The 13,538-nt window shown below is 50.1% G+C and overlaps 1 protein-coding gene across 1 annotated transcript in view; it reads right to left on the bottom strand.

The window, feature by feature from the left end:
* The window catches only part of LOC136562532 (vascular endothelial growth factor receptor kdr-like), a 129,597-nt gene that overhangs the window by 27,178 nt on the left and 88,881 nt on the right, over positions 1 to 13,538 (bottom strand). The window contains exons 14-20 of the mRNA XM_066559421.1: positions 11,709 to 11,855; positions 9,604 to 9,729; positions 9,409 to 9,515; positions 8,157 to 8,292; positions 6,658 to 6,762; positions 4,415 to 4,528; positions 867 to 955 (exon numbers count right to left, since the gene is read on the bottom strand). Coding sequence (XP_066415518.1) covers positions 867 to 955; positions 4,415 to 4,528; positions 6,658 to 6,762; positions 8,157 to 8,292; positions 9,409 to 9,515; positions 9,604 to 9,729; positions 11,709 to 11,855 — 824 coding nt within the window. The remainder of the gene's footprint in view (positions 1 to 866; positions 956 to 4,414; positions 4,529 to 6,657; positions 6,763 to 8,156; positions 8,293 to 9,408; positions 9,516 to 9,603; positions 9,730 to 11,708; positions 11,856 to 13,538) is intronic.

Raw genomic sequence — 13,538 nt, 5'->3', positions numbered from 1 at the left:
AAATTCTGAGGGGGTGCACCAGGAAAAGCTCCTTCACTCACACCAAGTCCCTCACGTACTCTGCTGCCTGCACACAATAGCTTTAATAATAATAATAATAATAATAATAATAATAATAATAATAATAATAATAATAATAATAATAATACTGCAGTCATCTGGGAAAACAGCCCTGGTGAGGCTGCAGTTTCTGGCAGGGCTGGGGTCACAGAGCCTGTTCCACACTGGATATTCACAAGGAGGAGTCAGTCCCATCCCTCCCCAGCCCTGATTTCTGCTCCTGTGCCCATCCCAGCCCAGTCTGTGCTGGCACAGATGTTGTGTGCATGCAGAGCTGTTTGGGAACCAAACCCTTGGTTGGTTTTGATGTAGAATATCCATGATCCAGGATGTTGTTACAGCACAGACTTCAGGGCTGGCACAGGCAAGGGACAGAGGATGGAATGAGCAGATGGGGGAAGGATGAACTGCTTTCACCTGGGGCCTAGAAACAAAAATCCCCAAAACAGATTTGTATTTTGGGAGGGTTCACTTTCTCCTAGTTCACTTAATGCCAGTTTTTCACAACTGTTTTGTTGCCCCCCTTGTGCTGGGAAGTATCTCCCAAGTAATTCCCTCTCTTTCAAGGGCTCAGGAGTGTTTGTGTACTTACAACTCATTCTTTAGGAGATGCTAGGAGAGCACAGCAGTGAGATCCTGCAGGGGAAAATACATCCCTCTTCTTGCTTGTACAAATTGAAATGTGGAGAGAAATAAAGTGCCCATAGAAATACCCAATTGCCTTGGTACCAGTGCAGAGCAAATCCAGCTTTTGTCAGTGGTTGTGGATTCCTTGCCTTATGACAGAAAGAGTCCCATTTTCTTACCTTGTATGCAATGAAATCTCCTCTTTTCCCTCTGAGATAGTTGGACAGATTTCCATATTTGCAATATTCCACTATAACCATTAAAGGACCTAAAAAAGACAGTGAAAGTCAAATGAGTTTTGAAGGACTGCAAAGCACATAATTCTAATTTATCCTACCAAATCCTCTTCAAAATAAATGGCATTTCTATTATACAGACAAGGAAACACAGGAGTGACACAACCAGTAGGGATGTAGAGAGAAGGGAACACATTCTTAATTTTCCCCACTGGATGGTAACAGTTGGTATTTATTTCTAATTTATAAACAAGGACAATTCAGGATGATCAACACAATCCCAGAGGCTGTTAAGGTTGGTTTGCTCTGCACATGGAGCAGTTTTCATTTTCTCTGCTGGCTTCACAACTGTTTGTTTTGGGTGGAGCTGATGCCACCAGAGGAAATGAAAGTATGCAGGGCCATAGACAAAGCCTGGAAAAACAGAAAAAGTTTCTGAAAACTTGAAGTTTCTGAAAGCCTGAAAGCCTTTTTCTGAAAGCCTGGAAAGTGCTCTCACTTTCTTCTTACAAAGCACTGCAGAGTCAGTGCTGCTTTTCCACAATTATGCAGGTTTTTAAGAGCTGCCTGAAATGGTTTTATATTGCAGTGTGAGATGTTAGGGAAGGGAAAAGCTGCACTCTGGACCTTTATTTTTTGCAATCATCAGATGTAAGATAGGGTGAATCCATGGGACTGGGATGTGGATAAACATGGAATATTATCAACCCCAAACACCGAGACTTTCATCTCCAGAACCCTTTTCTCTGGAGAAGGTGCCTGGTTCAGACTGAGGGGTTTGCACTTCAAAGGGGAAGTGCTGAGCGCTGCACTTGGCCTTGGGGAAGGAGCTCAGCAGGGTCCCTGATGGATGGAATTCCTGCATCCTCCTGGGCAGGAGCAGGGCAGGGGCAGGGCAGGGGCAGGGCTGCAGTCACTCCTGGCCCAGCATTGCCTGGAAGGGCACCAGGAGGGAGCAGTGACCCTGGCACAGTGAGGGCCAGGCAGAGGAGCCTTTGGGAGCACAGAAAGGGAGGTGCTGAATTCCTGCTGATGCCTTGTGAAGGCTGCCCTAGAGCAGGGGCTGGACAGAGCTAAAGAATAAAGCAGGGATTTATTAGGAGGCCTCAATGGATGCACCTTGGGCAGCACAAGAGCCCAGCCAGGACCACACCCAAGATGAACCAAAATGGTCCCAAAATGGTCACGGGGTCTGTCACTGTGATCAGTTCTGCTCCATTTGCATCTTGCAGTTCATTGTCCCATTCCAGCTTTAGCCCATGCAATCCCATCCTTGTTTTTCTCTCTCCAGCCCACGGTGTTTGTGCTCTTGGGCTGAGGTTTGGCTCATTTGTCCTTGGTCCCCAGCTGGAGCAGGAATTGTTTTGTCTCCCTGCTCTGTGCACAGAGCTCACCATCCCCTTGTATGAAGCCCAGACCCACACACTAAAGCAGCACAGAATCTGAAAAATAGAAAAGCTGAAACCTGAGGTATCACTGCAGGCAGAACTGAGCCCGTAGTGCTCCCTGTGGATTCCTGCAGGTTCTGCACTCAGCCAGCCCTAGGGCACCTGAGTGCACAACTTGGGGCTCTCCAGGACCCCCAGTCCCTCTGCTGCAGCTGAAACAAGGCTGAAAACCTTGCAGTGGCTGCAAAAACACCAAATCCCCAAATCCCAGTGGTTCCAGGGCTGACCCCAGAGCTCTGCTCAGTGCTGGCATCTGGCCGTGCTCAAGAGATTTGGCTCTGAAGAACCCAAAATCCAATGTCCCTCATGGATGCCCTGAGGAAATGCAGATTCCAGAACAGCTTTAAAGCTCTGCATAGTGATTTATTCATGGTTTTGAAACGCTTCCTAGACATGGCCTCCCCATATTTTGTTCCCTCATTGTAAAGCACACACTGCATTAGTTCTGACTGCTGAACATCAGACACCCCGGCAAAGTGTTAAATTCTGTTATTTGATACCTTGTTAAAATAATGTATGTGCATACTTAATACCAGTCTCCATCAGGAATACACGGTTACATAAAGCCTAACAGGGGAGGGAGAGCGCTGGAATTTCACAGGAGCTGGGATCTGTGTCTGCCCCTGGAGCTCCAGGCTGTTCTCCTGCACTTGCAGTGCTCCAGGAGAACAAAGCAGGGCCTGCCTCGAGGCTGCTCCGTGCCCTGTGGGTGCTGCTGCACCCCTCTGCCCCACACTCTGCCCCACAAAGCTTTGCCCAGGCACCTGGCAGGGAGGAGGGAGGGTCACCTCCCACCCAGGACAGGGCAGGATGGAGAATGGGAAATGGAGGAATTCCTGAGAGAAAAAGTTTCTCAGAAATGGGACAATCAGAGCCTTGGATCAGTCCTCAGGTGTGTCTTGAACAAGCAGAACTCTGGGGCTGCTTTGGGTAAGAACCACTGACCCCTGGTCCTGCTGCTGGTTTGAGGCTCCTGCTTGTGCTGAGCCCCCTCAGGGACTTGTGAGCCCAGGAGAGTCCCCAGCATCCCCTTTTCCATCCCCTCTGCTCTCAGGCCCCAGCAAAGGCTCCTGGCTGCTGCTTCTGCCCCCTAAATCCCTCAGCTGGAGCCCCTTGTTCCCACACAAGCTTTTGGGCTCTGGGGTGAATTCCTGGGAGCAGCAGACCCCAGCAGTATCCATGGCTGCTGTTTCCTGAGGAACTGGAACCACCTTGCTGGAGGAAAGATTTCTTCCCTGGCACCCTCCCAAATCTCCCTCACTGAAATTTTCCTTTTCCCTCATGATTGGACAAAAACTGTTGGAAACTGATGGGTTTGGGGTCTCAGATGATGAGAGATCTGTGCACCATCTCTCCTGTTTCCCCCCTTCATTTCTTTCACTCTGGGGTTTCCCTTGCATTCAGGTCTCCTAAACCTGATTTTTGGGGGAGGTTTTACAGATTTTGGGGGTCAGCAGTGAGGAGCCATCCTCAGGAGCTGCTCCCCTGAAGCTGAAGCACAGTAAGAGGCAGGGCTGCTTTGTCAGGCAGTGTGGGAAGGGATGTTCAGTGACAAAGGTCTGACATTTATGGGACTTTATGAGGCAGGGCCAGTCCTGCTCAGCCCTGTGCCAGCCCCTGCTCCTTTGCACCCAGGGCTGTGCCAGGCTTTGGTGCACAGAGCAGAAACTGCTGTGTTTGCCTGGAGAGGAGGCTCAGGGAGCCAAGGGCTCAGCCTGCTGCATCCTCCTGACAAGGCAGGGAAGGAGAAGGAGAAGAAGCCTGGAAATGCCCATGGGGAGGAATTGGGCACCTCATTGCAATCCAGTGTTCTCCTCCCTTCAGTGCCTCCAGAGAGAACAGGGAGGTGACACCACGGGTGGGAGAGGCTCAGGAGCCCTGGGGGGATGAGGCCCCATCGTGCAGGAGCAGCAGAGCTCTCCTGTGAGCAGGGAGCTGGCAATGGCTGTACCTGCACTGACTGCACCACAGGCACTTCCCAACACCCCAAAGTGTCTGGAAAATGTTTTCTTTTTTGCTCCTGATTTCCTGAGGACTCCTCACCTCCAGCTTTGGTGCAGGCTCCCAGGAGGTTGACCACATTCAGGTGATGTCCTATATGGATGAGGATCTTCAGCTCAGACATTAGAGCCTTGCATTCATTAGTAGTTGCACATTCTGCTTAAGATAAACAGGAAAAAAAATCATCTTTACACAACAGGATATTTTCAACAGGACACAGCAAGATCCTGTTTATCCTTTGAAACAAAACCCACCCAGGTTCCTTGCAGTATCTTGGCTTTTCAGACTCACACAGATAGTAACTCATCCGTTTCATTGTCTGCTGACCTTTCTGAAGTGGGATAACACTTTATCTTTTGGTACTCTTCCTTTCTGCAGTGTGGCTTATGGAGGGTTACGGTCCCTTCCCCCAAAGCTGATCCCACAGAGCCTTTGCCAGGACTCAGATTTGCAAGCTTAGCAAAGCCAACTCTGCAAGCCCCCCCAGCACACAGAGGGTGTCCCCTCCTCTCTGCTGGGCTGTGCAGTTCAGCAGGACTCAGTCACAATAGCTCAGAAAGCTCCACTGCAGGGGAGGAGGGATGCACAGATCTGGGAGCTGTGTCCCAGAAGGTCCAGGGAACACACAGCATGACTAAAGCTCAGCAGATCTTACTGACCCAAGAAATTAATCTTCTGAGATCTGTGTGTGAGCCTTGAACCTGACAGGGCCCTGGCTGGCCAGTGACATCATTTTAAGGCAGGCACCCTCAGACCAGAAGTTTGTTCAGGTGCTGCTTTATCTTTCCAGCCTTGCCTCCAAAACATCCATGATGTATTTTAAGAGGAGAGGCTTTGGCCTGTTTCCTTTGCCTTTGCATCATGTAAGATTTAAATATGAAGAAACAGTTACATAACAAATCATTTGGTGTGACAGGTGTAACCTCTTTATCTGGTTGTAGAATTCCCCATCATCTTTCTTCAAACTGTGTCATAAAGAAGGAGCTATTCCAAGATTCCTTCAGCCAGCAGTGTGTGCTGTGTCCATGGGTGGTATCACTCCTGATTTCCCCAGAGCCAGCTCAGAAGTGTTTCAGACAATTCTGCACATTGAATTTTAGCCTTCAATCCAGAACAGAGCTGAGCATACTGCATGGAGATGGCAGAAATGCAGCCATCCCCAGAGCCTTTTAAATTCCCTGGATGGATGAACTGACACTAGAGAATCTGCTTTATTAATGAAAGTGATGAATTATGGTCATGTAGCTGGGGAGGGGCACACCAGAGCAGGAGGCAGCTGCCTCCATGGGGGAGGGAGGCGTAAAACGATGGAGAATCTGCCAAATATTGCTGAATATGTGCTGGCAGGGCAGAGCTGACATGAGGATCAGTTGGGAAGCACAGCATGGAAGGGAATGAAACCCCAGAGCTGTCCAGGACAGTATGTTTTGATGGAGATGGGAATATGTCTGGATCAGGGACTTCTAGGGGATTTCAGGGGTCTGGAAATGGGCATGGAACAGAAGATACAACAGCAGGAGAGAAGATGATTGCAAGGAGGAAAATCGAGAGGGGAGACCAGACCTGAAGGAGGTCCAGAGAGGTGACAAATGGGTGTTTTTGTGATTTCAGAGAGATGGGAGTAGCAGAGCACCAGGTGAGGCAGCTGGCAGCAGAAGCCAAGTCCCATGGCAGCAGTCACTGGCTGGTGGCATGGCAGGGGTTAATGGTGTCATGCAGCAGGATGGAGCCTGAGGGCCATGGCAGCATGGGCTGAGCCTTTGGATGCCCCTGAGGAGCAGCCCCAAGCCCTGCCCAAGCAGGCAGCCTGTGGCTGATGGTTCAATCCTTGCTGTGTGCAAGAACAGGCTCCAGGTTCCCTCCTTCCCTCCTTCCCTCCACCCAACAGGAAAGCTGCCCTTCATTTCAATAATTGCAAGCAAGATGTCTCTAATTTACTCCCCTGGCAGTGTTTTTTTTTTCCAGCCTCTTGAACTGTTCTACATCTGGCTAGTCTGGGATGGAAGGCTCAGCTCCAATTTTGGGCTATCTGCTGTAATTACACTCTGTAATCTGTTTCCCTCCTCACCCCACAGAGCTGGAAGCTGCTCTTTTCTTCCTTGAGGAATGCAAGCCTCAGGCAGCAGAGCAGCACGGAGCTGCTGTCATCCTCCCCTTCATCCCCCCAGGATGGCTGATCCCACATGGAGCCCACTCCCTGCAGGGCACAGCCAGCTGGGCACCGTGCCCTCGCTGCCCCCAGCTCCCTGAGCAGCCTGGGGAGGATCTCAGAGGGATTTTTGTACCTTTCAGCATTTTTACGGCAACTGTTTTGCAGGTTGAAGATTTATCAATGCCAAAAGCAGACGCCTCCACCACCTTCCCAAAAGCACCATGACCCAGAGTTTTACCTAGAGAAGCAAGAGTTGAGAGTGAGCCCAGCTGCACCAGCCAGGAGGGGACATGCAACCTCAGCTGTGCAGGAGAACCAGGCACAGTGCACAGACACAGGCACAGCAGCCTCCATCACATCCTGCAGCATATGGATACATAAAGGGGTTTATCCATATGGCCTGGATGCAATCCAGCACGGGAGAGAACAGAGGAGGGGAATCACTGCACTCACTGAGGGCAGGGCTGACACCTGCACGGATTGAGGGGCAAACATCACCTGGGGCTGTCCTGGAGCCCAGGGAAGGCAGAGTTTGGGTTAATTGTGGCAGCCTGATCTCTCAGGAATCATGGAGAGAGCCAGCAAGGCACTCAGGGAGCCACAGCACATTAACCCTTCAGTTATTGACACTGATTTGAGGGAAAAGTGGCACTAAGTGGGATTTAGGATGATTTGCTTTCTTCTTTTTGTTTCTCTTCCCTTTCATTTGGATTTTCCTGCCTGTGTTACCTGGTGTGCTCTGACCCAGGGTCTGGCTCTTTGGCTCTGCCAATTTCTGTGTCCCACCATCATCTCAGATTTTGTGATTTTTTTCTGTCCTCTCCTCCTTCCATGTTTTCCAGCTGCAGCACCAGGAGCACACAAATACAGGTATTTTCCCTGCACTCCTCAGTGCACACAGATGTTACAGTTTCACTGTACAAACACAGCCAGCTTTTTGCATTTTCTCACTCCATCAGCCAGCGAACTGAGCTGTTCAGTGAAATGTGGCTCATTTTTCCATGAGAGCTTTTTACAGCTCAAAGCCAAGCTCTTATGGTTGATAAGGAAGTGATTATTTGATGAATTGATAGCTTTCTTCAAAAGAAAACTCACTTTCCTTTTTCCTCTATGGGAATGAAATCACACTTTTGGCAGAGGCAGTACCTGGAGGTACCTTTCCTCCCTGTCAAGACTTTGGCTTCCCTTTTCCAAGGAAAAGAAGTGGCAGCTATTTGGACAGAGTCTCCAAATCCCTCATTTCACCCTCCATCAGGCTGACCCTGCCCTCTGTGATCCCAGATCCAAGGGTGGCACTGTGACAGGCTCCTGCTGGGTTATCCAACAGCTTCCCTGGGAAGCATCTGGGACCATCCTTTGACAGCTCCAGTGTCCCAGGGAAGGAACTGGGACCATCCTTTGACAGCTCCATTGTCCCTGGGATGGATCTGGGACCATCCTTTGAGCTCCAGTGTCCCTGGGATGGATCTGGGACCATCCTTCTACAGCTCCAGTGTCCCTGGGAAGGATCTGGGACCATCCTTTGACAGCTCCAGTGTCCCTGGGAAGGAACTGGGACCATCCTTTGACAGCTCCAGTGTCCCTGGGAAGGATCTGGGACCATCCTCCCCCTGTGTGAGCCCCAGCACTCACCCAGGCGCAGCCTGTCCCTGGGGAACTCCCATTTGCTGCTGTCGTAGGGCAGGCGCTCACACTGCTCGTCCAGGGGCATCTCCTCGGGGTCCATGATAATTGACAGGTATCCTGTTTTAATATCTGTGGCATCGGGCTAAAAACAGGGCGGGGAGAGATTATTCAGGGAGATTATTCAGGGGATTTACGCTGCAGTTCCGAAGGGAGGAGCTGTCTGGCAGCCCGGGGACTTCCCTGCCTTGCAGGCACTTTTATTCGGAGCCAGGAATGCATCACTGCAGCTTCCTGCTTCTGTTCTACAGCTGAGACACAAATGTTTGTGTGTGGCTGCTACTCGTGGCTTTTGGGAGGAGGGAAACACAAAATCTACCTGGATTAGCCAAAGGAAATCAATGATTTTCCATGGGAACTGCAGGAGCTGCACTTCTCCTGCATATTTTGGCATTGTCACCGTGTTTTGTTCTGCAGTGCTGATTCTCCACAGTTCTCCCACTTCATGGCTGCAATTTATTGCAATTTAAAATTGCTAGAAATTGCCATTTCTGATGCTACTAAAGTGAGAAATTGTGGTTGGGTGGGTTCTGTGAGCAGACTTGAACAGGAGTGAAATGTAAAAGGAAATTCAGTGTTATCCACTGCTCTGTGAAACTGAGGTCAAGGATGAAAATGTGGATTTAATCCCTGTGTTTCCAGGAAGAGGGGAAATTTTACTCAAATATTAGAGATCAGCACTGGGACTGCAATTTGGTGAGAGCAGAGCAGGGAGCTGTGCTTGCCTTTCTTTTTGCTGTTTGTTTCAGGAAAGCAGACCTAAATTCCTTGAAACTTTACTGCAAGTTTACTTTTTGAGTCACAAAAGGAAGGTGAAAAAAGAACAAGGAGATCAAATCAGCTCTGTGGTTTGAGCTCATTTCTAGAGCAGACAGCCTGGGATCTTTCTTTAATATCTTTTAGAGTCAAGTGCTGAAATCAAGCCCTCATTTTAGAGGATTTAGGGTATTTTTTGTTATTCTCACAAGCCAGTTTGACTCATAGAGAGAGAGGAGCCTGATTTTATGGTTCCACAGAAGTGGCAGGAAACCTCACAGTTGCAAGGGTTCTCTGGAGAAGTCAACACAAAGCAAGGACTGAATTTTACAGGGACATTTCACCCAGTGTTTCTACCATCTGTCCCAAAGATTTGTCCCTAACTCTGCAGTTACCATGAGCTGGGACAGGTGCCAGCCTTTGTGCAGGAGGGGAGCTCTCTCACCTTTCTCAGTTTGCGAATGAAGAGGGTCAGCAGGAGCCAGAAGAGCGTGGCAGCCAGCCCCGTGCACACCAGGATGATCACCTCAATGTTGGATTTCTCCTCAGAACCTGCAGGTGAATGCACAGCCAGGTCAGAAAAGTGTCCAGACTCCCTGAGGGAGCCCTGTGGCACTGTGCATGCCCCAGGCAGGCTCACCCTGGATTCTGATGAAGGCTGATGTGCTGTCCTGGCCCAGCTCGTTGGAGGCCCGGCACTCGTAGAGCCCCTCGTCGTCCTTCTTCACTCTCTCAATCACCAGGGTGTTGTTTTCCATGGAAATTCCTGTTTCAAGGCATTTTGGTTAATGCTGGCACAATAACCTGCCTGCCAAAAATGCTTTTAGGGGACAGAGCTGAAGGTGAGCTCCCACCCATGCAGGCTCTGGTGTGAGGACACATTTTAACCCTGTGCTCCTCCTGGTCTGGCAACCTTTCCCTGACTTTTTTTTCCTTTTCAACATCTGGATAAATTATTTGGCATCATTTAAACCACAGCAAATGTAGCTGCTGATTTAGAGGGGGTAGAGCCTGGAAATTAATCCAGAAGTTAGCAGAGGGATGCAGGATTGATGTCTGATAGCAGGAAGATACACTTGGAAAAATGGGAGCTCAGTGGAAATACTGAAGGCTGTGGGAAGAGATGGGACTTCTAACATAGGGAACATGGAACTCAAGTTAGGCTCTTCTTGGAAAAATAATGGTGTGAAGCAATCCTGGATTCACAGGCAGCCAGGTGCAGTGGGAATAGGGAGGTTGCCTAGAAATGACCTATGAGAGGCTTCTCTATGTTTGATTTTCCCAATTTCATTTTTCCTGGTTGGTGGTACTGCACTGAGAGTTCTCCTGTTTCACTGAGGGATGATTGGGGTAGAAATAGGGAAACAGGTCAGGCTTGCAATCCAAAAGGGAAGGACATTTTGAATTTCTGGGTGTTCTGCCTGTGCATCCCGTTGTTGTTAACAAGAGTACTGCACACAACTTGCCATGCACTGTGCTAAAATATTTACCCTGAGGTGTTTTTTCCAAATATTTTATTTATGTTTCCATTGGTTGGATGAGTTACATGCTTGTCCCTCTAGAATTATTTATAAAATTTCAGTAGCTATAAAGAGTTTCTCTCAGAACATTCTGACCTGAATTATGGATGATCCTAGATTTCCTACCTAGTCCAAGATGCAAAATTAAAGTCACAGGACCAGCTACTGACATGGGATTCTCCATGATTTATGGGAGGACTCAGGCCATACTCAGCTCTGCACTGGGGCAGCCTCATCTCCAGTGCAGCTTTGAGCACAGAATATAAAACAGCCTTGAAGCCATTGGAGAGCACCCACAGGAGGCCACGAGGAAGGGGAAGGCTCTGGAGGGGTCTCATGAGGAGGGGCTGAGGGCACTTGGTTTGTTCAGCTGGAGGAGGCTGAGGAGAGACCTCAGTGCACTCTGCAACACCCTGCTGAGGGACAGCTCCAATCTCTGCTCCCTGTGACAGGGACAGCACCCAGGCAAGGGCTGGAGCTGGGCCAGGGCAGGGTTAGGTTGGATTTTAGGGAAAGGTTCTGCCCCCAGAGGGTGCTGGCACTGCCCAGGCTCCCCAGGGAATGGGCACAGCCCCGAGGCTGCCAGAGCTGCAGGAGGGGTTGGGCAGCACTGCCAGGGATGCCCAGGGTGGGGCTGTTGGGGGTCTGGGCAGGGACAGGATTGGACTGGATGATCCTGTGGGTCCCTTCCAGCTCAGCACATCCCAGGATTCTATGGCACAGAGCTGGGAAAGCACCTGGGCTCAGGTGAGGGGCTGCAGGCTCAGGTGAGGCTTCCTGCCCATGGTGGCTCTGTCCCACAGAGCTGAAAGCACATTCCCATCAGTGTGCTGTGGGAAATAAAGGACATTTCATATGCCATGGGATGCCCTGAACCCCTCTGCCAGGTGACTTTGCTGCAGTTTATCATGGCCAGGACAGCTGGGAGCTCAGTCTGTGTTGCCAGACCCAGGTGCACCCTGTGGCTCAGTTTGGTGCCCAAACTCAGGTCCCACACAAGCAGCCTGAGCAGCACTCCCTGATTTCCCAGTGCTATCCCAATGTGTGCTGGTCTGGAGCTTCCTCCCACCTCAGAGTCCAAGCTGGAGAGCCCTGCAGTGCCCTGGCATCCTTGGATCTGTGTGTGTGTGCCTGAGTCATGGGCACAGTTGTAGGTGCTGTGTGGTGGTGACCCTGCCAGTCCCACATCCCACATCCCAGACAGCTCTGGGCAGCAGGAGCTCACCTGATGCTGCTGAGATGGGGTAGCCATTCTTCCTCCAGGTGACCTGAGGCTCTGGGGTCCCGCTGACCTTGCACTCCAGCAGGATCTTGCCGCTGATGTTGACCTCCAGGTCCGTGAGGTTCTGGATCACGACCGGCGCCGCCTTCGCTGCAGCCACAAAGGGAAAGAGCCCCAGTCAGGTTTGGGGGGCCCTTCCCTCACCTCCCCTTCTTGCACGGCCTCTCTGGGCTGGATGTGGTGAAGGTTTGGTTGATCAATTGATCAAAACTCCCCCCAAAGGTTCTGAGAGGTGTGGGTGAGGTTATTTGGTTTATTTTCACACTGCCTAAGCTTAGGTTTGGCTGCAGCTCCAGCTCCTCATCCTCTGAAGAACAAAGGACAGGGAGTGGGTGGTGCACATGCAGGGTGAAGGCAAAAAAGAGAAATGGGGGAAAAGAGGAAACAGTTCTAAAGGTTGTTTATCCTCCATCAGGAGTGCAGTTTTCTCCTTACTACAAACCATGGTAACACCCACTTTATGTTCATTTATAAAAGGTGCAGGACAGCAATGAATAAAATCACAAACACAGCATACAATATACCCCAAACTTGCAGTGAGGACAGAAGATGAGGGGCATTAGAACATAGGAAATGTTTGAATAGGGGAAGGAAAGCTGGTTTGGAGGGACATTTCCATGTGTGCTCTCCACAGGAGTTGTCTGACACGTGCCAGACAGATGACAGACCCCAGTCATCCTCACAAGAACGTGATCCTGATTCCAGCTCTCCATGGGTGTATTCACAGTCTAGCTGTGTTTTTCCCATAGCTGTGCTGTGTAGGTGTGTGTGTAGGTGGAAATCTGACTGACTGAATAAAAATATCTGCCAGGGGAGAGGAAAGGGAAGTGCCTGAATGCAGAGAGCAGAGCAAGGCCAGTGCCTCACTGCAGGTGATGCTCACAGGTGGCCCTGGTGCTGTGGGGACCAGCCAGACCATTATCACTGCCCAACAGCTGAGTGAGACTCCTTCCCTTCCTCTCTGCCTCAGACAAAGGGGGATGTCTGTGTGTATGTGGAACCTCCCAGTCTAGAACCAGAGGATCTGTGTGAGGAGGGAAGGGGCTGGGAGGCTGCACAGGGAATGTGCCATTCACTCCAAGGCTGAGGGCAGCACTGGGCTGTGCTGAGGGACTCTGCAGTGCCTCTGAGCCACAGGAGCCAGTCTGAAAATCCCTGGCTGGTTCAGCTTCTGAAGCACTCTGACTCCTGCTCCCTGACTTGCTGCTGCATGTCTCAGTTCTGCTACTGTTCTGTGCTTTTGTTTTCTTCACCACTGGAAGGTGGTTAATAAATCTATCCATTCCCCATGCCAGCAGCCCTTTGTCTTCTGAGGAGGCTTAGAGATGATCACCCACCTTCTTCACTCTGAAGCAGAAGAAACTTCACTAATTTTCAGTGACTTCCTACTGGCAGAAGTGTCCTGCCCTTTGTATTCCCACTGCCAACAGAACCAGGCTGGAGGATCTCAGTGAAATGAAAAGATTTGGGGGCTTGGGTGTAAGTAAGAAAATAATTGTTATAACAAAGTGCATCCCTCTCACCCAGAATAAATGGCACATGTCACTGGATTTTACACTTGTCCAGGGACATTTGGGATCTGCTGAGTCCAAATCTATTCAGGTATCTCATCCTGGCAGCTGAGAGTGGGTACCAAAGTCATACAGATCTGGGGTGAGCATCCCAAGCTACAGCTGTGCTTTCAGCAAATGGTGGGTGATGCTTTTTGTCCTCAGCCAACTCTAAATCTGCACCCAGCATGGAGCTGGGAAGAGAAATGCTGCTGAAATCACC

Source organism: Molothrus aeneus, chromosome 14 (genome assembly GCF_037042795.1).
Source record: "Molothrus aeneus isolate 106 chromosome 14, BPBGC_Maene_1.0, whole genome shotgun sequence".
Lineage (NCBI taxonomy): Eukaryota > Metazoa > Chordata > Aves > Passeriformes > Icteridae > Molothrus > Molothrus aeneus.
This window is presented reverse-complemented; position numbering and strand designations above follow the sequence as displayed.